General features: G+C 45.8%; 1 protein-coding gene across 3 annotated transcripts in view; it reads left to right on the top strand.

Moving 5' to 3' along the window:
- The window catches only part of GRAMD1B (GRAM domain containing 1B), a 1,455,160-nt gene that overhangs the window by 720,569 nt on the left and 712,058 nt on the right, over positions 1-22,533 (top strand). The window contains exon 1 of one of the 3 annotated variants that reach the window (XM_086956960.1): positions 15,721-15,981. The exons of the other annotated variants lie outside the window; for them this stretch is intronic. Coding sequence (XP_086813086.1) covers positions 15,971-15,981 — 11 coding nt within the window. The 5' untranslated portion in view covers positions 15,721-15,970. Of the gene's footprint in view, positions 1-15,720; positions 15,982-22,533 lie in introns of those variants that run through there. 3 annotated transcript variants of the gene reach the window in all.

Below are 22,533 nucleotides of genomic sequence, written 5' to 3'. Positions count from 1 at the left end.
ACTTTTTGTTCAAAGGACTTTGGCCTTCTGGCACTCTGTGCCCTGTAAGCTGTTGTTTTCTGAAACTGCTAGAGGTTCCTTCGTGACTCCTGTGCCTTTGGTCTGTGGGTCCATTTGAGGGACAACACTGCTTTTCTTGGGCTCCTCTGGTTGCTCCAGGTGTGCCCTGACTCCCCTTGCTGTGGTGAGTCTCCATGTCCTTCCTCGACCTTCTTTGTGGTTTGCCGCTGTCAAGGCTTGCTGGTGCTCCTGCCGGACACCGACCCCCTCAGCACTCGACATCCTTCATGGACCAGCTCGTATCAAGCTCCTGGTCGTCCTCAACATCTCCTGGTCCCAGTGGTTGCAGAGTCAAGGTCTCCATCTTCACATCTGAAGCACCCAACATCAGTGGGAATTTGTCTACTGAGCCCCTCGTCACTCCTGAGTGACCCCGACTCTGTCCCCAGTGCTTTCAGGTTCCTTCCTTCAAGAATCCACCTGTGGGTTCCACTGGACACTTTTCTTCCTTCCAGCAGTGGCATTTCTTTGAAGACTCCCATTGATATTGATGACGGTTTCCGATGCCACTTCTGCCCTATGCACCCGGCTTCCCTGGGATAGGTAACTCTGGTACTTCGGTATCCATGTGTGGGGGGGCTCTCCAACCTTCTAAGTTCCAAAGGGTTTCCTCGTAATCCACTGGGAAGGGTCCTTTAACTCTAAAACTGCAACAGCAACTCTCCCATTGAATTGTAGGTAGCACGCAGTCGTGTTCTCACACTGCACCTGTCCTTCATGGGGTCCCTTCTTACTCACCTTAGGTGGTTCCTTGGGGTCCCAGTGATTCTACAACCTCTAGACACTGTCTTGACTCAAGTGGTGGTTCTTAAACCACTAATTTAGTATATGGTTTGGTCTCCCCCTGGAGCCCACTGTGTATTAGTGCTACTTATGATTGTTTCTGTGATACAGTATTGTGTGCTTTGTGTTTATCTGTGTGTAGCAGATACTGTGAGGTATTTAGGGTGTGTGATAATTATAAATACATATTTTATAACTACTGTGTGGTTCTCCTTATTTAATCAATACAATAAGGTTGCATTCTGGAAAAACAAGCTGCTTAATATTCCTTCAAGACTAAGCCTGAAGGCTGCTCTCCACACAGTGCTTAATTTGTAAAATATCACACGAAGGCACCCAGGACAAAGCATGGAAACGTCACACAAAGGCACCGAAGGCAGTGGCGCTGGCCCACATTTCAGAGTGTTGGTGCTGCCCTCAATGTTGCATCACTGAAGAACTTATAAGATTGTGAAAAATCCAAACATCACACTAAGGACAAACATAGTAAACAAGTGATCAGCAATATAAACATGATGTGTGAAATGGTCATGTATAATACATGTGTGCTTTTTAAAAACGAAATTCTGCTCCAATTCAATTTATGAATATGAAACTGAAAGTAATTCGGAAAACTATTCACTGGAATATTACAGCAATACATCATGGTTTAGGTTGGCTCGAGTTAGGATTACTTGTTGGTAATGTAAGCTACTCGACCGTTCCTTAATATGCTTTGAGAGCCACAGAAATGTGCTCTGCACTGAGCAAACACTGCTTGAGTGACAAGATAATTTTTGGGGTTCGCCAAGAATCCCAGGCAGCAGTCCTTAATCCTTCCCCATGACAGCTAATCCTAAATCACTGTGTGTCAAAACTACATGAAAGGCAAACTGTGGAGCACCTTTTGCGCCCCATCTCATAGTCTGCAATGCGATTGACATACTTTAGGTCATGGTTGGTGGGGCCCCATGCACCGCAGAGGCTGCAGGGCCAGAGGTTTCAATTGCGCCCCTGTAACACAGATCACACTGCAATAAGCAGCATACTGTAGCACAATAAAACAGTAGCCATCATCAGCACAACAAAAATGCAACAGATTATACACACTGCGTCCAGAATCTTGTTTCCATAAGAAGGTGGTAAAAGATGTGCGCATGCACTAAACGTAGCTTCAGTAATCATGCAGCATCACGCAATTATAACAGTGCATCCCAAACCTGCCCTACAGCACAGGGAGCACTGCCAGTCCTGGGGCATTGAAAAGCGCTGCCGGTGCACCTCAGTTCTGTTCTAGAGCAGCAACGCCTCTGCCATTTCTTTAGTGGGACCCACATGCTGCTGGGTCGTTACTTTCTAATACAAGCCTGTCCCAGTACTTTGACACCCACTGACCCACACATCTCTACACGTGCACCCCTGGCCTGACCTGTAAGAGCTTAGAACTCCACACAGACAGACAAAAATGTTATTTTTCTGACACCGCCTTTCATTATTTGACTAATGTAAACCCAGACATGGCTCTGCCAATGTACCGCCATCACAACCTGTAACAGTGCTGTTCTGACCCTAGACAGGCCATGCTGCCCCCTCTGGCTTCTCAAACTACAGCCCATCTTCTGCATCACATTCATGATTGAGTCACTGTGAAACGTGTGTCTGCCCTGCTCCAGAACCATCCGGGCTGATTCTGTGCTTAACTGTCAAGGAGACTTTTGGGCTGGGCTGGCTTTAGCGCCAGTCAGCCCCAAATCAACGAATATTTCTCAGATATGGTAGACTTATGGACTCCTCATCCCATTTTGCGGGGGAAGTGGGGGCATTATTTTGAGTTATGCACTGGCATGGGTTACTTGTGCGCACCCTTATGAGCAGTAGGAAAGAGACTGCCAAAGCCCAAAGGTAAAGATTCACAATCCTTCTTTTGGCCCGAGCCCAGGATGTGCGTGATGCATGCGCCCATCTCCCTGGCCTTCCAGCGATTTGAGGAGTGAATGGGTGGAAGTCCCAGTTCGCCAAGTTCAGCCCTTGTGATGCAGTTTTAGTGAAGTAGTGCAAGGACAACATTTGTTGGAATACGGTCCCCATGACAGGCAGCGTATCCTAAATCACCGCGTGACAAAACTTTATGAAAGGCAAACTGCGCAGCACCTAAAAGATGGGCAAACCACGCACTAAACACAGCCTCCGTAATCATAAAGTACATGAAATAGCACCAGCAAATAATCTTAGTGCACCAGGCCACAGTCAAGAAAATCGTAATTAAAATTAAACACAGATACTGGTGCAGTGTCACACCAAAGAGCCTCGTTTGGCGGCCCAAGCAAGCTACGCCACAGGCTGGAGAGCGGGGGGCGGACAGTAATGATCAGTTTATGGCTACCGCCATTTAGCACTTACTTGCGGTCAGTTACGTGCAGGGCACACTCTGCCTTTATTAATGTCTACCCCGATAAAAATAAACTCCTGGTGCTGCTGCCTTCCCTCAACGTTGTCGTCTGCCTGCCTTGCAGGACTGCGGGTCAGGGTGTTCCAGGGCGTGGCAATGTGAATTAAATCTGCGCACGCTCCTGCTCAGCCCCTTCCCCGCAGAAGCAAATCCAGCCGAATGATCAGTGTCCCTCCCACCGCACCGGAAACACTGGACTTAGGACCACCAAAGGCACCAATGCCTCAATATCTAAATCTTCAGTCTTGGCTCAGGCTCTCACAGCCAGCCGCAACAGTCTGCAATAGACTTTGAGAACACACTCTGCGCCGTCGGTGTGACTAAAATTATGTGAATTAAATATTCATAATGGGACGCGGAGCAGCAGACGAGTAGATCAGGTCCTGATAAATAAGTGCTGGTGCTAAGCACCGACACAAATTAAGCACTGACTCTACAGCTACCACTTGGATAACTTTCTACGGTTATCGTTGGCCTCTTAAATCATCATAAGGGTTGTTTGGACTGGTGCAAGGTGCCCACTTTAATTAGTGGATATCATATACCAGGCGAACTTCTCACACATCCCAATACCAACTTGGGTCCAGTCAGACTCATTTGCTAAACCTGAGCTCAACCCTGGGTAGCTGTGGCTGTGAGCAGCCAGGCTTATACAAGGGAACGAGTATAAAGCATTTAGAAGTAGCAAAACAACAAAATAAGAAAGTCACACTACACAAAGGAAATCTGACACCAATTTATAAAAATAGATCTTATTTTTATGTATTTTTAAACACCAAAATGAACAATATAGACTGGTGGGTTCCGGGTGATATAGATTTTTAAGTAAATGGAAATTCACTGTAAATTTCCATCAATCATTAGTAACTCCAATGTTTGAAAGCTTTATAAAACTTGTTAAGATTTGTGTTCAGCTTCTGCGGCTCACTTTCGGTGACCAACTCCAGCAGGGTAAAGGTGAAAGGGGCGATAAAGGAGTTGTAGGACAATTACTTTGTCAATAAAGCAGTCTCAATGCAGTTCCAGGCTCTATGGGCAAACTGCCATAGACTTTAATGGTGTGGTCCTAATGCAAAGCATATTGGATGCAGTAAGATGCTGAGGATGCTGTGCAGTCAATGGGAGTATTCCTGGGGCAACTCCTCAGGCCACGGTCCAGGTGGGATGATTTTGGCCACAGGGATCGATGTTCTTCAAAGTCTTTGTTAGTCCAACAAAAGTGCAGTTGTCACTGAACTACCAGTCTCTGGCCATAACTAAACCATCAGTTCCCTTTCATGAAGGCTAGTGCCATCTTGGGTGGGGAAACTGCACTCCGATGACTCCCCCAGGTCCAGCAGACTCCGGTGTAACTTTTGAGCACCGGGACTTGGTCTCCCAGCTGCATGCCGGCAGCCACTGACTGGACAGAACGTACATCTTAAGAATTTTGTGGAATTGGTTCTGTAACATAATGTCAGCCAACTAAATCTTGTAGTTCTCCTCTTCTGTCTGGGTCTCAAGAGCAACTTTTCCCTGAGCCAGGCTGAACAGGCACAGTCCTCTCTTTGCTAGCCAAAGGATGAACAGATGCAGACAACTGGTTGGTGCAGCCTCTCTTGCCAGGTCCCGGTAACAGCAGGGCAGTCCTTCTTTGATCCTCTCACCAGTACAGATGTGTTCTGAGGTCTGGTGCCAGAGGTGCCATATAAATGCTCGGAAAGTGCCCTCAGGGATGCAGTGGTTAACAATCAATGGCCAACTAGGACCCTCCACACCCAATGGCGACTTCCTGTAATATGTGGAATCTAGCTCTCCCAGATTGCACTATTCTGCCCACTCCCAAGATGGCAGAACCCCTCTCTCAGTGTGAGGAGCTTGGTAGCCCACCCTAGTGGTGTGGCTACCTGAGGGCTACATGCCCATGGAAAAACAGTTTGGCTACTGGTCTCCCCTTTCTGTACCCAACGTCATCCCGTGTACCTCAACAACAAAGAACAGCCCATATTGTGTGTCTTCCAGTTGCTCTTCAAGTGCGGCTTCCCCTTTGAAATTTGACTTTTTGTCTCCCACCCTGGGTGACTTCCTACCAGGGAGAGGTGACACATCTACCAATGACAAGTCTTATTTGTTCCCACTCCTGAGAGTCGTTCATACGGGAGAGCAGAAGGCTATCTTGTGGCCAGTGATGGGCCACTGAAAATCTTAGGCAACAGGGTGGCAACTTTCTAAAAGATGCATTTCTTAAAAAATTACATAAAATTCGACTTGGGCAACAAGTTGGGTTTAATGTGATGATTATTTCGATATTTTGACTTGCCAACTTTACTTGTCCCAATCAGAAGTTAGCAGGGCTGAGATGCCAGCCTATAACTCTGTACTCGCCAATGGGGCTATTAACTTTTCCTCAGTAAAAATGACACTTTGGAGGTTTTACTCTTTGGATATATAAAAATACATGTCCTACTTTTTAATATACAGCAGCCTCCCTTTAGGACTTGATAGGCCTGCTGTAGAAGTGACTTAGATATATTAAAATGTGAGGTTTGGGCTATGCCTTTAGTTTAAATGGCAAAGTCAAGTTCACAGTTTAAAACTGCTCTGTCAGTCTGCATTGGCAGGCTAGGAGACAGGTTTCACATTATCCCAACAAGGTTGGCACAATAAGGGATGCAGCCCTTGTGAAATACATAGGTACATTAATACCAATTGGCAATAAGTCAACCAGAGATATCTTTTTAAGGGTCAGAGCTCCAGCAGTGTGGTCTGGTTAGCATGCCTCACTGCACTCACAGAGTCGTAAAACTAACAGCATCAGTCCAAAACCGTGGGGGTGATCATGCAGAAAGAGGCATTTACTTGCATTCACACAGGATGCACAGCAAGGCATATTCATTGAAAGTGGTTTTTTGCATGGATGAAGGGTGATTTCTGTTTAGAACAACCTGGACTACAGTCGGCAAAAAGGGAGTGGAAACACTAGTTCTCTTGAACCTATCAGCAGCATTCAACACTATATATCGTAAAAGTTTATTGAGCAGACTAAAGGATATGGGTATCTAAGGGAATTGTCTGGATTGACTCCTTCCATAAAGTCGGGTCAGACATAATCTTTGTTCCTCTATTGACCTTAAGTCACACTGGGGCATCCACCTCATCTTACTCTGGGATGCAGTAACATCTTCCTTGGTGGAAGGAGTCCCAGATGATGACAAGGGCGGCACCGGACGATATCTGATGGGTACTTTTACACCCGAGATGCATCTTTCACTGATGGGAAGATACGAGTTTTCAAAGTAGTTTGGCAGTTTGGCACTCATAACTCTATGTTTCTTTAAGACCCACGTTTACTTTATTTTGTTCAATGTCTTCATCAAAACACTCCCAGAACGTATGAATTCTTTTAACCTTATACTATGCTAATGATACCCAGAAAATCCTTAAACTGGACAAGCCAATTGACTTTCAACTTTCAAAACGAGATAAATGCCCCAGAGCTACTGACCAATGGATAAAAGAGTCGCCTTAGATGAAATGCCTCAAAAAACAGAGATCCTTAAATATGGGGCCTGAAAAGCAACATCCTACTAATAAAGTAGACTGAAGAACAATGACTGTCACCAGCAACCTCCTCCTAAGTACAAAACTTTGGAATCATTATGGATTCAGCTCTCTTCATAATACCACAAGTCAAACAATTGGCCAAATCTACATTCCAAACTATGAGCACACTTTGATGCATCTTCTGTAATCTTAGATGCCTGCAAAAGTCCAGGCGAGCGCATCACTGATCTTATCACATCTGAAATATGCTAATGGACTATATCCTGGAGTAACAAAATCTATTTTAAAACAACTCAAAAGAATTCAAATCCCAGTAACAAGACAACTTGTTCTGCACCTTAAGATTTGCAAGCACATCTCACTGACTCTAGAGACCCTGCATCAGCATCTTGGTGCCGCAACATTCAACTTCAAAGTACTGAGTACAACTCACACAGCAATAATCAAAAATATCCAGTAATATTTTTCCTTATTAAACTCAGTAGTTTCCAAAAAGAACGCTGTGCTACAAGTTGGCCCCACGACTAACTGTTCTGCCACTGACAACAGAATTTACTGTTACTAGAGAGAAAGATGTTGAAAACAACTGTAGGAGAGTAGGGTCAGCTTCCTATGGTTACCCTCACTTTTTGCTGTGATTCTCTGGTTTTTCGACTTTAGTGTGGCTGTGGACCTGCTAATCAGGGCCACAGCCCAGCTGTTCTCTTTCTAAATTGATACCATGTACTTTAGGTACATACCAGATTGGTTACTGGGTCACCCTTGTGAGCCCCTGTATAGTGTACCATAGGTACCCAGGGCATAGGTGTACCCTAGGCCTACCAGGGGCTGCAGCATGTATTGTGCCACCCCTGGTTTGCCCCCCAAACTGACACCACAGGTCTGTTCTTTCAGCCTGGGTAAGGTGGTGTAATCACCCTTTACTTAAACATAATATACCTATATCTATAGACCTATATAGACACATATGAACCTATAAGCCACTCCTATGGCAGACCTCGACAATCCTGGAGGTAGAGTGCTTGGTTTTATGTGAGAGGCTGCCCTAGCATGAGCTGAGCCCCTCTGCAGCTTTCAGAACCATCTCCTTATAGCTGTTCTATGATATAGCCATACCATATACTCTTAAGTGCATTATAATCCTCGCGGTTAATGCTAACTTTAATTTGGTTTTAACAAAACATGTTGTGTAAGGTGTCAAACACTTTGGAATACTACCCCCCGCCAGTTCTGGCGGCGGGGGTAGCATTCCACCCTTCTAGAGGGAGAAGACATGTAGTTACTGGTTTACCCGGTTAAAGTTAAACAGAGCCTCAGAATCACAAAAGGGATGCTGCTGCCACAGACACGGGTCTGCCCCCCTGCTGCTGGACAAAACGCCGGCAGGGGAGGCCTGGACAATAGGTTTCCAGTCCAGGGAGGTGCTGGAACATTCCCAGACAGGCTCTAAGTGTATTGGGGCAGGGAGGGCTGCATTTAGTGAATGCTTTCCAGACACTGCCTGGGGCACACAAGGTGCTCCATGCATTTCCCAGTTCAAACCGGTTGCTGGGGCACTCAGCCCCAGCTCTGGCGTGAAACTGGACAAAGGGGAAGGGGTGTTACCACCCCCTCCCCAGGGCCACCCATTGTAGGGACCTTAGAGTTAGTCCAACCCCTAAACTTACTATAAGTGTAGAACCCCAGTCCCTAGGACTTTAGATTACCCTGGACGAAACTCTGCATCATATATCCTGGACCTTCGACATTCCATTTCGACTAGAAGATGGAAGAAATCTCCCTTGTGGTCAAAGAGCAACCACTCTGTTCAAACCGGCACCAACAGCATCTTTGCCAGTCTGCATTTCCGAGGCTCCCGCTGAATCCCGAAGAATCTGCGACACAGGACACAGACTGCCAGACATCTCTGACCCCAACCTTCGCTCCCAGCAAAGCTGAGACCCGCGGCAGACACAAGAGATGTGGGACCAGAGCTCCTGGACATCCTGCATATTGCTACCTGCATCGACTTCCCGAGGAATCCTGAAGTTGTGCATTGGGGTGCTTGAAGCCCCAGCCCCGAGCACATTTTGCACCGGAGCTCAGAGGCCCACACTCCACGAGTGCCCCGTAGGCCCGCTTTGTCTATTTCAGCTTGATGCGTCTTTGCAGTTCCTAGTCCGTTGGCTAGTGAGCCTCAAAGGAGACCAACTTCTGATTTAACTTGCTTTCCTGGTTGCTCCAGGCTTGCTCCATCTCCCTGCAAAGGAGAAGTTCCACAAACCTTGCTGGTCTGCACCAAAGCCAATCTCGACATCCTGTGTGGGTTGCGTTTGCCAGGCTTGTTGGGTCCAATCCGGATACCAACACTGCAGTCAACTAGATCCTTTGTGGGACAGCTCGAATCCAGCTCCTGGTCATCGTCAATGCCTCCTGGACCTCGTGTCTGAAGAGACAAACTTGACCTTTCCACCTGAAACCACCCGACATCTAGTGGCATCTTTCTATCGCCGCCCTGGTCACTGGCTAGTGGCCCAGACTCTGTCTCCTCTGCTTTCAGGTTCTTCACATCTCTGATCCACCCAGACACTTTTCCTCTGGTTGCCGGCAGCACTTCTTCGCAGCTCTCCATTGGAATCGACGACGAAACCCGAAACGAAAAGACACATATGCACCCGGCTTCCCTGGGTGAGGTAACATGAGTACTCCGGTGCTCCCATGGGTATTGACTCTCCAAGTGTCTTAGTATAAAGGATTCCATTGCAGTTCATCTCCTTGTACCCTTAATCTTTAAAATTGTAACTTGTTTGTTTCTCATAGAAAGTCAATGGTAACCAGCAGCTGTGTTTAGACACTGCACGCGTCTCCTGTGGGCCGCCTACATCCTAACCTTTGGTTGTTCTGAGTAGCCCCAGCGTTTCCACAGGCCCCGGGCCTGCTTTCTAACTCTCACGTATTTCTTATACCACTATTTTAGTATATGGTTTGTGAGGCCCCTAGGGCAAAACCAGTTAATTCCATACAACCCCTCAAGACCACTCCGCTCCTCCAACCTTAATGAATTGGTGGTGCCCCGTACTAAGTTGGTCACTTGGGGAGATCGCCGTTTTTTGGTTGCGGCACCAAAATTATGGAACACACTCCCTCAGTTTATCAGGACCAGCCCCACTCTCATGTCATTCCGAAAACAACTGAAAACCTGGTTGTTTAATCAGTAATTACCAGAAGCTCAGTAGTGGAGAAGTCTGCAGTAGTAACAGTGCCGAGACGCCTGCGGGCAACTGTTCGCGCTTTATTAAATATCAAAAATAAATAAATAAATAAATAAAACGTATACTGTGCAACTTATCGTATGCTAATTAAGTTCCTTGTATTGTACTTTTGCCTCTGACCTCATAAAGAGTGCAGAGGGGTTGTGTTTAGAATAAATACATATATATTTGATATATACCTTGTGTGGTGTGCTTTCATGTGGTACTCAAGAGATTATAAATGGTAAAACAACTTGCTTAACTCGTCTCTAAGTCTTAGCCTGAAGGCTGCTCTCCATAGCTATCCACTAGGATAGCTTTCTATAAGGTTGACTTTATAACCTACCATCAATAAGGGTCGATTAGACTGGTGCAAGGTGCCCACTAGAGTAGTAGACAGCATATACCAGGCTAAATTCTCACAACAACCAGTCTCATTCAAAGATCGAGTATAAAATTATAACATAGAGTAACTCATTATCAGCAGAAAGTTGAAATGTATGGATCACAAAGAAACTAAAACCCTCTCTAGTTTGATCCACGTCAGCCCATGTCTACTGTTGTATACCAATTGGCCTTAACTCTCAGTCAGACTGAGTTCTGCCACCTGAATTACTGATTCAGCCAGTATAACCATGACCCAAAGCATATATAAAAAAAAATCGCTTACAATAGTACTGCCATCCAGTAACACAATACTAGGACAACCAAACAAAAGTATATAACTAGGGGAGCGTCCGAAAGTAGTGTAATAGGCATTTGCATAATTACGAGAAATTAAGGCATATTTGTGCAAAATTACATAATTACGTGAAAATGTAAATCCATCATTATAGTGTGAAATGCGTCTTTGAATCAATTTTTCGGGTGAATGTGCTTTTAGAAAACCAGCACCACGAACAACAGCCACTCATATCCTGTTTTTTCCCAGAGTTTATGTTAAATTTTTAGCGCGAGTTTCACTTTCTCTGTGAAATTTTACAGAGAATGGAATGTAATTACGTGAAGTGGCATAATTTGGGTAATTTTGTGTTAAAAAGGATAACACAAAATTACACAAATTGCACCATTACAATTTAAATTTCACCCAGGTCTACATAATACCCATTCTGTACTGTATGCCCTCAATTCTCTTCAATCCCAGAGAAACAATTAAGTATGCAAATCAATACATAAAGAAAGCATCTGCATAAATAACAATTGACAACTGTCCTCTGCACTAGAAATTCCATGAATTTAATCAGTTTACCAACACTAATATTTTTTCATAATGCATGACTGACTCCAACCCTTACACTACATTATATTACTAACTCCACAGGGTAGCAAGTTACCCCTCCGCAAAGCACTTCAATGCCTTGTTAGGGTAGTGAGCGCTAAATAAATCTAAAGTACAAGACGCTATATAATTTGTAATGTCATCTGTCACATCTAGGGTGAGGTCATGAGCACTGTGTTTAAGATGTGAATTGAGTTTAGCATGATAACATTGTAATTACACTTGCAAAATATATGCAATTACAAAATTGTGTATTATAAGACATTTGTGAAATATCTCAAAACACTGGCAGCTGGTCACTGAGAGACATTTTCTGCTTGCACCAATCTCCTAGGGTATCTTCTAAGACTTTTTCATGCAAAGTGCTTACTCAAATGAAAAAAGTCATGCAGGATACCAGCATTTCACTCTAAAAGCATAATTCTTTTAAATATGTATGGAATTTATTGAACTTTTACAAGAAAAATACATAATATTGCACACCCTTACACAAAAAAATATGTTGTTCAGCTAACAATATCATTGTATAGATAGATAGATAGATAGATAGATAGATAGATAGATAGATAGATAGATAGATAGATAGATAGACAGACACTGTCTCTCACCTTTGACTGGTTTAAGGGTGTGTAGCGAGGGTGTGGGAGTGGGCTCGATATGTTCAATGGGCGGATCAAGAACAGGCTGAGCACTAGTTCTGCGTAAAGAGGGTTTTATTCGAATAAAGGTTTTTCTGGTTCTAAATGTCAAGCGTTCTCTTGCAAATTCCGCCCGGTCCGTCATGGCGTTTGTACTGGCTGGGGGATGACGCTGCTATTCTCTTCACGTCGAGGGACGCTTGTGCCTGGTCAGCTCCGCAACGAGAAAACCAACAGAGAGGGATACCGTCAGATAATGGACTGACACGGTTTCACCACGGGGACCAAGTGATCGTGAGGGTACACCAGTGCTGTACTACTATAATCGGTGCTCAGTGTGCTAGGGGGGGAAGTGAGGTTCAGAAGGGAAGGAAAGGAGGGTAAGGGGGGGATGCGGTAAGCGGGAACGGAAAACTAGCGGGATATGTACACTATCATACACGGGCCCCTTTACTCCTGACCCAAGCTGCCCAATGCCGCCGTACCTGAGAAAGCCACACTCCTCCCTCTGGAGTGTGGCACGGCGGTTCACCGGGTCGTTGGCCTCCTGGATCTCCACCTCCGTCTTCCACGCTTTCTCCTCCGTCCTTTCCTCGCACACCGTCTTCTCTGCGCCGATCCTCCTCGTCCTGACTTCCTTCCTCCCGGGTGTCAACACACCCCCAGTAGAGGGCTTCCGGGCCTTTGTCCAGTCTTGGTCCTCCTATGTCATGTGGGGGCGTGGCCACGTCACTGCTGAGATCCCAGTTAAAGGCGCCTTCCCGCGATTCGTCTCCGTTGTCCGAGAGCAGGGGACGAGTGTCCCAGTCAGACTGAAGGGAAGGAGGGGAAGTACAATCAGCTTTCCACCAGTCAATAGGGATTGCCGCTCTCACCCCGTTACATCGTGTATTAGGGGTCTAAAGGGCAGGATGCTATCACTTACTGATCTTTTTCTTGAAGCATCAGGCCCAGACATTACGGGCCCAATTCACAGAACTAACTTAAGACAAAATCCTAAACTTACTACCCTTTTGGTATTCACAGAAGGCACTTAATCATTTTGGTATTCACAGAAGGCACTTACTCATTTCGGTATTCACAGAAGTTAGGTGTCCTAACTTTAGGACTCTTAAATGCCTTCTGTGAATACCGAAAGTCTTAAAATTAGGGTTTTTCTCAGTTTAGTAGTAGTAAAGTTAGGACTCCTTACTTTAGAACTCCTAAATGCCTGCTGTGAATACCGAAAGTCTTAAAATTAGGATTTTTCTTAATTTAGTTGTAGTACAGTTAGGACTCCTAACTTTCGGACTCCTAAATGCCTTCTGTGGATACCGAAAGTCTTAAAATTAGGATTTTTCTCAACTTTACTACTACTAAACTGAGAAAAATCCTAATTTTAAGACTTTTGGTATTCACAGAAGCCATTTAGGAGTCCTAAAGTTAGGAGTCCTAACTTTACTACTACTAAATTGAGAAAAATCCTAACTTTAGGACTTTCGGTATTCACAGAAGGCATTTAGGAGTCCTAAAGTTAGGACTCCTAACTTCTGTGAATACCGAAATGAGTAAGTGTCTTCTGTGAATACCAAAATGAGTAAGTGCCTTCTGTGAATACGAAAATGGTAGTAAGTTTAGGATTTTGTCTTAAGTTAGGTCTGTGAATCGGGTCCTACGATCGGCTAAGGCTGAGACTCTCCTTCATATCCAAAGGACACCAGGTTTCCAGTACTGGAGTTTCATTTGACAACAAGACGTGTGCGGGAGCTGCAGTCTTAATGTGCATCCATTGTAAGTTGTACTATTGCACCTGCAGACAGTGGTCTTTAAAAGGAAAGTGAATGATTGGTTACAGCACGGCTATCCAACCTAGACTCAAGAGTACCCGATGCATGATGGATTTTCATGCTATCTACAAAAGGAAAATATACATACCTTGAGTCTAAATAGAATTGATTTACATAATCTGTAGCCGTGTTGAGAATCTGACATGCATTGTGTCATCCTGCTCCAATGATGGACATACCTGGGAAACAGGGCTGGTACTGCATACGCTGCGGCCACCAAGCGGATGCCACATTGTGATAATTGGCCACGTTGCCAAGGGAGAGAGAGTGCCCAAATTAAGGCCAGAGCTTCGTAGATTGAGTAGACAGACTGACAGGGTGTTTTTTCTGAGTGAAGTGACAACCCTACTTTGGTTGAGGAATTCAACAGGTCGAACACTGCATCTGGCCACAGTGGGCTGGCTACCTCATGTCACCTGGTCTCCACCAACAATATTGTGACCCGATGTCCTAAGCCTCTTATTCCTCGTAGCCAACAGACACCTGTGCACTGCCGAACTGGCTCTTGCCACCGTGCCTCGGTGGGACCAGGCCCAGAGGAAGATCCTTCTCCTACCTCGCTGCCAAAGCCTGGAACGCCCAGCCTCTCCACCTCAGGCTCTCTCCGTCGCTGACCCATTCAGGAAGGATCTCAAAACCTGGTTCTTCGACTGAACCTCTGCGCCCATCAGGACCTGCAGACCCCCTCCCGTCCCGCCAGCGCCTTGAGACCCTCATGGGTGAGTAGTCACACTTAACAAACACTGATTGGTTGATAAGTGGAAGTGGACAAGAAAGTAATGACTCGAGCCAGATAACTGACTCTGGTCCAGCTTAGTCCTTTTTATCCCTTGAGCCCAAAATCAGAAAAATAGTCATGTCCGAGGCCCACACTCTTATCTCATGTTCAAGGCTGATTTAGCTCCTCGTGGAATTAAAAAATAAAATTAATATGAGATGTCCATCTATTTGTCGAATTACACAAAGTGAAACCAGGAAACCTGACATTAACCCCGGCTTCCCCGTTTGAGCAAATTGTGCGATCCTAGGCAATTACCTTGCTTCACTGTGCCTCCTTTTGCTTCATCGTTAATTTGAGAGCACATTGAAGTACATCTGTTCAGCGTGTGTGCTGTACAAAAATGTCTCTTGGTTCCATCTATAATAAACTTCTAAGCGCCATATAAGGGGCACGTGATAAATGACTTGCCGCTTGATTCACTAATGGCATTGTTGACAGGGCGCTGGGGGCGCTGAGGGGGCTGGGGGGGCATACAAGTTAATGCTTAGAAACGACCATTTCTACTACATGTCACTTAATGCTTTAACCCAGGGTGAAAAGCTTCTGCATTATAAAGGAATGCACTCTCCTTTCATTTAAAGTCTTTCTCATATTTTGCGTGAGGTTTGCTGTACGACTATGTTAAATAGTGTGTTTCTAGGCTCTTGCTGTCAGAGCCAGCAAGACCCAGCTCTCTCTATTAATTCCCTGGCTTGCTCACCTCTAGTCCTATGTCACTTTTTGACTTGGCGACATTTCACAGCTATTGACTACAAGTGCCAGCCTGCAAAGAACAAAATGATAGGCACTGGGTGAACCTGAGTTCACCCAGATAGAAACAGAGAGAAAGCTGCAGCGGATGAAACGGATAATAAATAAAGAGAGGTCGTCATCAATCCAGTCTTTGATACCGTATCGGTTAATGGCTTCATGGCACGTCACTGTGACCTAGTCCACTCTGCCTTGGCACATGGAACTACGAGGACCAGCGTGCACTGGGTGATGCGCGCTGTCCAGCCTCTGATGCTGATCCTCTCGCTGGTGCACGGTTGGATTGAGCGGGCTCCGTGTGGTAGGGGATCTAGCAGAGAGGAGGAGCAGGGAGAGGAGGAGGGGGCGGTGGTGAGAGCAGGAGCAGATGTGCGGTGAGCGAGAGAGACAGCCAGGGATTCGTGCACTGGAGCCAAACACCCTCCTCGTCGCGCGCCGAGTGCCGGCGATGGAGGACACGCACCGAGGACAGCCCCGGAGCCCCGGCGTGGGGAGGGAGCGCTGGGGTCCCCTCGTCCTGTGAGGGCCCCCGCACCCCCACCGGAGGGCTGTGAGATGGTGGAGTGGGCAGGCGCCCCACCTGCTCCCCAAGCCCCCTCCCATCGGCTGCATGAATGAATGAACCTGGAGCTGCGGCCAGCGACGCTTCGCCATGGCCTCGAGGTGAGACCACCTCTCCCCCGCTGTGTCGCATCCTTTCCTGCTCCCTCCCTTCTTACCTGTGCTCCTGCCTCAGCCCCGTGTCTGGACCCATTCTCCGGCCCCACTGCCTGATCCCTCACCTTGGCTGGTGCCCTGCCTGCTCCCCAAGACGGATCACTTGCCTGCTTCCCAAGACTGCCTGCCTCATCTGCTTGGGGCAGGGTGGGCTGGGATGCAGGAGGGGGCTGCGGGAACATGCGAGGTGGAATCCATGTTGTGTTCAGGGGGCTGGCGGTGACATCATGCTGCAGAGGTGTCTGCCTGGACAGCAAGCGTGGGACCGACACAGGATCAGTGGGGACGGAGGCAGTGCCGGGGCGTCCCTGCTGCAGAGCCCGCCCGCCTCCCTCCCCACTGGCCGGTGCCTGCTGTCCAGGCGGACACTTCAGGCTGCCTGTCGAGGCAGGCCCCTGCGCCGTGCTTCTCCGCCCCGGGTATTCCGTCCTGTATATCTGTGTAGCCTGCCTCGCATGTTTGATACCATGCCTCTTTCTCAGTCTGCCCGCAGTTCGGATTGGCACACATTCAGCCAAACACACACACACCCTTAACTCTGTCTTATGATATGCCTGCTGTCCGCACAGAGACCTTTTGACCCTGCCCCCCTTCAGCTCAGGCTAGTGCCATGCCTGCTGTGCCTGCGCAGGTACATCCTACGTATAGTCACCGAGACACCACTGCTCTGCGCTGGCCTTGGGTTTTACAAATCATCGTTCTCAAGTGTTATGTTTTGTTATGTTGATTTGTATAGCGCACTAATCTCCCGAGAGGGTATCCAGGCGCTTGGTGTGTCACTTCAATCCACTTCAAATTATGAGAGGGAAGACTAGACATCTGCTATGTGGTAAATGGAAGACAGCTGGAAATGCAGTGCTGGGGTGACAGTTATATAATCACCCTGCACCCGTGGTCTGCTCACTTCCCCATATGGTCCAGGCTATGGCTTGCTCCCCCACTCTATTTGCCTCCTATTGGCCTGCGGCAGGGCACAAGTCCTAAAAAAGAAGTGGGGAGACTAGCCTAGGCATGCAGTATGCAAGTGATATCACGGCGCGTGACATCACATGTGCCATCACAGGAATTGACATCATAGGAAATGGCATCACAAGCCACGACTTTAATATGTACATGTGATGTAAAACACTCTGACACACTGCTTTGGGATGAGTATCGCTATACAAGAACAATAGTGGTACTTAAGTTATTTCAATGCCTCCTCAGGGGTAGTAAATGCGATATATTTTACATTTAGTATTATGTGACTATTGGGAGAGACCAACACATCTGATATTCTTAAAATGCATGCATATCTAGTAAACACAGCCTGAACAAAATGAAAAGCTGCCTCTCTTAAGTATGTGTGAAGTGCTAACCTTTGTTTCCCCTCTGCTGCATTTGCTTCAAGGTGTGAGGCTCATGAGTACTCCCAGCCATGAGACTCAAACAAAAGAAGCCCTGATGACTCCTCAAATTCGACCTTTGTTATGGGCCCAGCAGGAGTCTTAAATAACAAAGCCCCTTCCAGCCTGCACTTTGTTGCTTGTTGCAGATGGAAAGCAGACAAGGTGCAGGCGCTGCTGAAAGTGACCCGGGGTTTTGAAATTACACCAGGATGAGTTCAGCACATTATTCAGTGGGGCCCAAATTCTTGGCAGAGTGGACGGCGTTCACCCTGTGAAAATAGTGGGTGGACGCCGTCCAACCGCGTGTACCCCTGACTCGGGCCCTGGCCTGCAGGCCCCCTAAAGCCCGTCCGTCAAACATGCACCGCTGGAACATCCTTTCCTTGTGCCTGGTTCTGTTTCTGCTTCTTTCTAGGATAATGTCCCACCTGCTTTCTATGTAGGTTGACATCTGCTTCCTTTTCCCTAGTACTATGGTTGGTGTCATGTCTCATCTCGAGACAGCTTCGTCTTCTACATCCTCCTCCTCGCCCCTGGCGCTCCGACCTGTGCCATGCCTGCTTCCAGTCCAGGGGTAGAAACACTAGAAGCTGCCTGTGGGATATGTGACTGCTTTCCATGCAGTCTGCATACTGTGAAGGTTGTGTCTCGGAGGTACACTGTGTTTACGTCTGTCACCTGGCCCTGCGCCATTGTGGCCATTCGCCTGCGACTGGCAAATTGCATTGCATACATGCACACCGGCATTAGTAAATCACCTCTACATGTGCTCATGACCTCTACCTTCAAAGTCGAGGTATGTGTGTGTGTGTGTGTGGGTGGCCGTGCTATGTGCTTGTACCCCATGGTGCACAGCGTTGGTCAGGTAAAAGCCTATCCGTCAGAAATCCCTGTAAATCACTTACAAATGGTTTTTATGGCAGGAGGAATCTCAAAGCTGTTGTGTTTTTTTTTAAATGGCAGTTGGAGCTAATATACACTGCCAAGCAGTCCCAGATTTACGTCGCCATATGACTCCGTGTTCTTTAAAGACTCACTACTCATATATATATATATATATATATATATATATATATATATATATATATATATATATATATATATATATATATATATATATATATATATACACATATTTGTTTTTTTACTACCCGGTGCATTTTGGGATTTGTATTGCTGATTCACGGCACAGGTCCGAGCAAACTGACGCACTCGTTTGTAAAAGAAAAGCGCGTGGCTAGAGCCTCAGACTGGCAGACGCTAGACGCCTGCTTTCGAGGAAACGGCGTAACAGATGGAATTTTCACCACGACCGAGTAATCTAGGAATCTGAGCGTGCACACGTGTGGGGTCGAAAGCATTGTTTTTTTTAGGCCTAGCATTAGCCAAGAACCGTTTTAAATTTCCTGAATTATACTTATACTTTTTACAACTTCGGGTCGTTTAGCTAGCCCACTTCGTCCATCGGTCTGTTATGACATTCACATGTTTCTTTCTACTTCCAGCTTGGTTCAGTGGTCCAGTCCACTTCAGCCCTCGGCTAACATCACTGTGAGTGACAGCATTCTGCTCATTCAGACTCAAAGTAGTTCGGAATGTGCAAGAGCCTAGTATGTCAATATGCGCTTTTAGAGCTCAAAACAGTTTTTGAAGTTAGCCAATGGTTTCTTATATACTGGGGAGGGCATGGCTGTTCACCCTTGAACTAAACCAATACGAAACAAACATTTACAATGTCAAAAAGTTGACAGCGATAACCACACCTTTTGGCTTTGCCAGTGCTTGTTCAGTATTCCCTCACATGCGTAATATCGTCTGCTAGTTTTCGTGGTATTATTTTGCCCTTCTCTTTAGATTTGCCAATATATTGTAGCACCATGCTAGAGCGAGAGAGACAGAGTGAGGGGGAGATCGGTTGTATTGACAGCAAATGGATATCAATTGTCAACTATGTCACAAGGGTGACTTTCAGGCAGTTGTGCTTTTCCCACCATCCGCGCTAGGGATGCTCGGACTTGCAGTTTCAATTTTTGCTTTAAAGATATGGGCCCGCAAATCTCAGCATGGCTGGTGTGATGGGCTTTAAACAAACGGGCTTGCTGAAAGTCATCCTCATGACATGGAGTTTGTTGACAGTCCTGCAGGAAGTGTAGAAGCATACCTAATTGTGTAAGTCGTGCTGACCTAAGCACGCTGTCTCAACTCAACCGTGGTGTGTCCAGGTTTCAGGACCCAAGCTTTCAGGGAAATGGACTTGGATAACTCTATGAACACAGGTACACATTTAAAAAACATTTGTGGGATTCATTTGGCAATAATGTTTTAGCCAGATGAAAAGCGATTTCTTTTAAAAACAAAAGTAATTATTTCAGTGATATTCCATTTATTAGGCTGAATCATGGTTTGGTGTTGATACGTGTGTTCGTTCCTTCTTCGAGTAGTTTACCATATGCCTCAACTGGCAGTGACGTCTTTTGATGAAGAGTCCATTTGTGTGCGACAATTGCGTTAAAATCAAAGTCAGTGTAGCATACGACATTCATTGAAACAAAACGAGAAAGGCGACAGACGAGTGATTTCCGAGAACTTTTGTCAACTGCTAAGGAACTGGTGAATACATTATTTAATGTCCATTTGTGAATACGTTTCTATAAATTGCTCACTTCGCTGGACTGTATTCTGGGAATGAGATAGATGCCTTTTCTACTTCCTGTTTATATTTAGCAGATGGCCCTGTGTTGGCATGATAGCCCTTTTCCCATGCACATTCATTAAAGATAATCATTTTTACGGATGTCTAAGGACTGCAAACGTGATCTGGGGGAGGGCTTGGAATCTCAGACTTCTCAACTACAAGGCAATGGACCACAGGCTGTAGGGGTGAGGTGACCATGGTTCGAGATGGACTGTTAAAATGAGTAACAGGTTCAGTACTGATTTCCATTAGGTGGACCGCTGTTTAAAGTGGCATAGTTGGCGAAAAACAATGGGTTTGGAATTAAAAGTGTGTGACATTCGTCCAATTTGCTTTCTCGTAATTTTGTGAAATTACACATAATTACGCAAAATGCACCTCTATCGTTTTGTGCTATGTTTTAATGCGCAATGCATCCTCACGACACTTTTTGGTGCCACAATGCATTTAAACAAGAACTCCACGAGCAGCAGCCATTCGTGTTCTATTGTTGTGTTATGTTCGTGGTAAATTTTGCTGGAAATTGCACATTTAGCTGTAATTTTTTTACTGCGAATACCGCATAATTAGTGGCTTAATAGCATAATTTTGGGAATTTCATGTAACAAGAGTAACACAGAATTCCCAAAATTACGTTGGCATAATTTACTTTTTACCCTGTCCTAGTTGGAATACTACCCTAAGCAATTTCTAGTTGTTAGACAATTTCCAAGCTTTAGTCACTTCATCTTTTGGGTGTCTGGCTGCTAGTAGCATGTCTGGAAACCTGAGAACTGCCCACCTTTCGATGTGCACTTCTGCAAACGTTTGTGAATTCGAACAAGTAGTACATTTACATCCATTCAATACATACTTCTATGGGTCAATGTTTACTACTTTTTTGACAAACTACTCATAACATATTTAAGTTCCCAATTCAAAAAACGAAGACATTAAAACCTTCCAGTAAAATAAGAACAGGAAAAATCAACATAGGCATAGCAGACCAGACTTAAGCCCTCAGGCCCAACTGAATTCAAGAATGCATTTATTTGGGTTGTCTCACACCCCAAAGTCCCCTCCCATCCAAGAAGCTACACCCCTGCAATGCAAATAACAACATTTCCACATTTTGTAGTACTTTATCATCACCAGTAGGGGCACCATATGGTTAGTTAAGAAAGGCATTCATCGGGTGGTGCAACTGCTGGTGATGATTGATTAGATGTTCACAGATTAGCGGGATTTGTCGCTGTTGGCAGATAGGAGGGCGATGCCCCACAGATGATCCATTAGAGAACTATACAAAGAGGGTGGTCAAGTATGTCACACATACCAGAAGGTACTCTCATCAAAACATGGAAAAGATCGACCCAGTAGATGAAGTGGCACAGGATACTGGAGGTGCCCGTGTGGGACTCAGATTCCCTTTCAGACCCTAAAAAACCTAAAAGGTTTTCAGAAATGCGATCTAACAGAGACTAATAGGTTAGGTGATGTGTAGACAAAGCAGGGAATGACTCTTTTCCCAGAACTTCAAAAGCAGTAGGCACTGTTGAATTCCCAAAGATACAAATATCTGCAACTCCGGCAGGCACTGAGCAAATATTCAAGTCAACTACAAGATCTGGTTGCAGTTTCCCCGCTAGACTACAGGGTTCTATTGCCACCATTGCATTTACATGCAGTCTCACACATCTATAAAGCCTGACTGGCTAATCTTTAGGGTCTCTTGACCAACTTTCGAGAATGGTGGGAAAGAGATCTGGGGCGGATAGAAGACCCAGACTAGGGTGAACAATGTAAACGCCCACGGAAAGTTGCCAACAGGGTGGGATTCCACTGGTGCAACAACAATCTCTACACCAGGCATATTCTTCACAGACTAGATCATAATTGTCAACTGTCCTGTTTTTGCAGGGACAGTCCCAGCAAGTTGGAGACTGTCCCGGGTAATTTTGTAGCAGAAACTAGTCCTCTTTATTACACAAAGGTATGCAAACAAAAACTTTGTATCTGCAGCAGCTCTGTGCTGCAAAGTGTCCCAGGATTTTCTTCAAATGTTGGCAATTATGACTAGATTACAACACATGATGAAATCAGATAACAATAGGTGTGTAGTAGGAAGCCCACAGGAGCCTCATTAGTGCACACTCTGTGGTCATGCCCAAGATTACAAGAGTTTAGGATAGGTATGCAGCCTCACCTCTCAAAAGCCCTGGGCTCTACATTGGATCATAATACACAAGTCATTTGCTTGGGGATCTGGGGGTGGTGGGGGTATGGGGCAGACTGCCAAAATAAACCCTTTTGGTTAGCAATGTCACACTGATGGTAGCCTGTAGGAGTTTAGTCAGACTATGAGGTAACACAACACTGTCCCAGATGCAACAGTGGGCACAAAATGTGGACTGGTGTATGCAGGCCGAAAAGCAG

This window comes from Lissotriton vulgaris, chromosome 2_1, assembly GCF_964263255.1.
Source record: "Lissotriton vulgaris chromosome 2_1, aLisVul1.2, whole genome shotgun sequence".
Lineage (NCBI taxonomy): Eukaryota > Metazoa > Chordata > Amphibia > Caudata > Salamandridae > Lissotriton > Lissotriton vulgaris.
The sequence above is the reverse complement of the archived record's forward strand: the minus strand, read 5'-3'. Positions and strand labels throughout refer to the sequence as shown.